General features: G+C 38.0%; 1 protein-coding gene across 1 annotated transcript in view; it reads left to right on the forward strand.

Annotated features, from left to right (window-relative positions):
- The window catches only part of LOC119590664 (longitudinals lacking protein, isoforms H/M/V-like), a gene marked incomplete at its 5' end in the record, with an annotated part of 13,501 nt that overhangs the window by 1,509 nt on the left and 11,219 nt on the right, over window positions 1-773 (forward strand). The window contains 3 exon segments of the mRNA XM_037939344.1: window positions 104-173; window positions 370-558; window positions 722-773. Of these exon segments, the coding sequence (XP_037795272.1) occupies window positions 104-173; window positions 370-558; window positions 722-773 (311 nt within the window).

Consider the following 773-nt stretch of genomic DNA (forward strand, 5'->3'; position numbering starts at 1 on the left):
AGCAGGGAATTAGCTGATACTTTCATGCTTTCTGTAATATATTATTTTTTTATATTACATTTGTTTTTTATGCCCTAAATTTAATTAAACATTGAATTTTTAGGTACGAGGTATTTTGGACATCGCTGCCCAATGTGAAGAGGCTGGTCTCACTACAGCTGAAGAGACAAAGTGTAAGAAAGTGTAATTGTTTTAGGAATAGATTATGTGATTGTATTTTACACTTGCATTGCTTCATTTTATATTGTGATTTGGTAGACAAGGACACAGATTTATGATTAGGTTTACCTTTTAACCCAGAATTAAGAATATTCATGAGAATGTCTCCTAGAATAGACAAGTACATATATAGTGTGTTGTAAATTTCAGCAAATGCCCAGTACAGCACCACAGTTCAGCAGCCACCAAAAACTGTTGCCCAGGCAGCACCCAAAATGGTCCAACAAACACCAACCACAGCAGAAACCAAGAAATATGCCTTCCTTTTGGACAAAGGATCCACCAACACAGCAAAGAAACCTGGCCCACAGTTCCGCAAAGTGATGCCCAACATTATTGGTATGTTGTCTCACAAAGTTTAAGAAAGGTAATGAAGGGTGAAATAGCTTTGGTTATTGTAATTTTGGGTGGGTCCAAGGAAGTGAAACAATTTGTGAGCTAGTAGATACTTTTCTACCCATTTCTCCAAGGATTGATCCGATCAACTTGACAGGTACTGTAGACCAGCAAGGAAACATAAACAAAGTAACCAGCATTGGTGCTGCCCAGGTGGC

This window comes from Penaeus monodon, chromosome 27 (genome assembly GCF_015228065.2).
Source record: "Penaeus monodon isolate SGIC_2016 chromosome 27, NSTDA_Pmon_1, whole genome shotgun sequence".
Taxonomy (NCBI): domain Eukaryota; kingdom Metazoa; phylum Arthropoda; class Malacostraca; order Decapoda; family Penaeidae; genus Penaeus; species Penaeus monodon.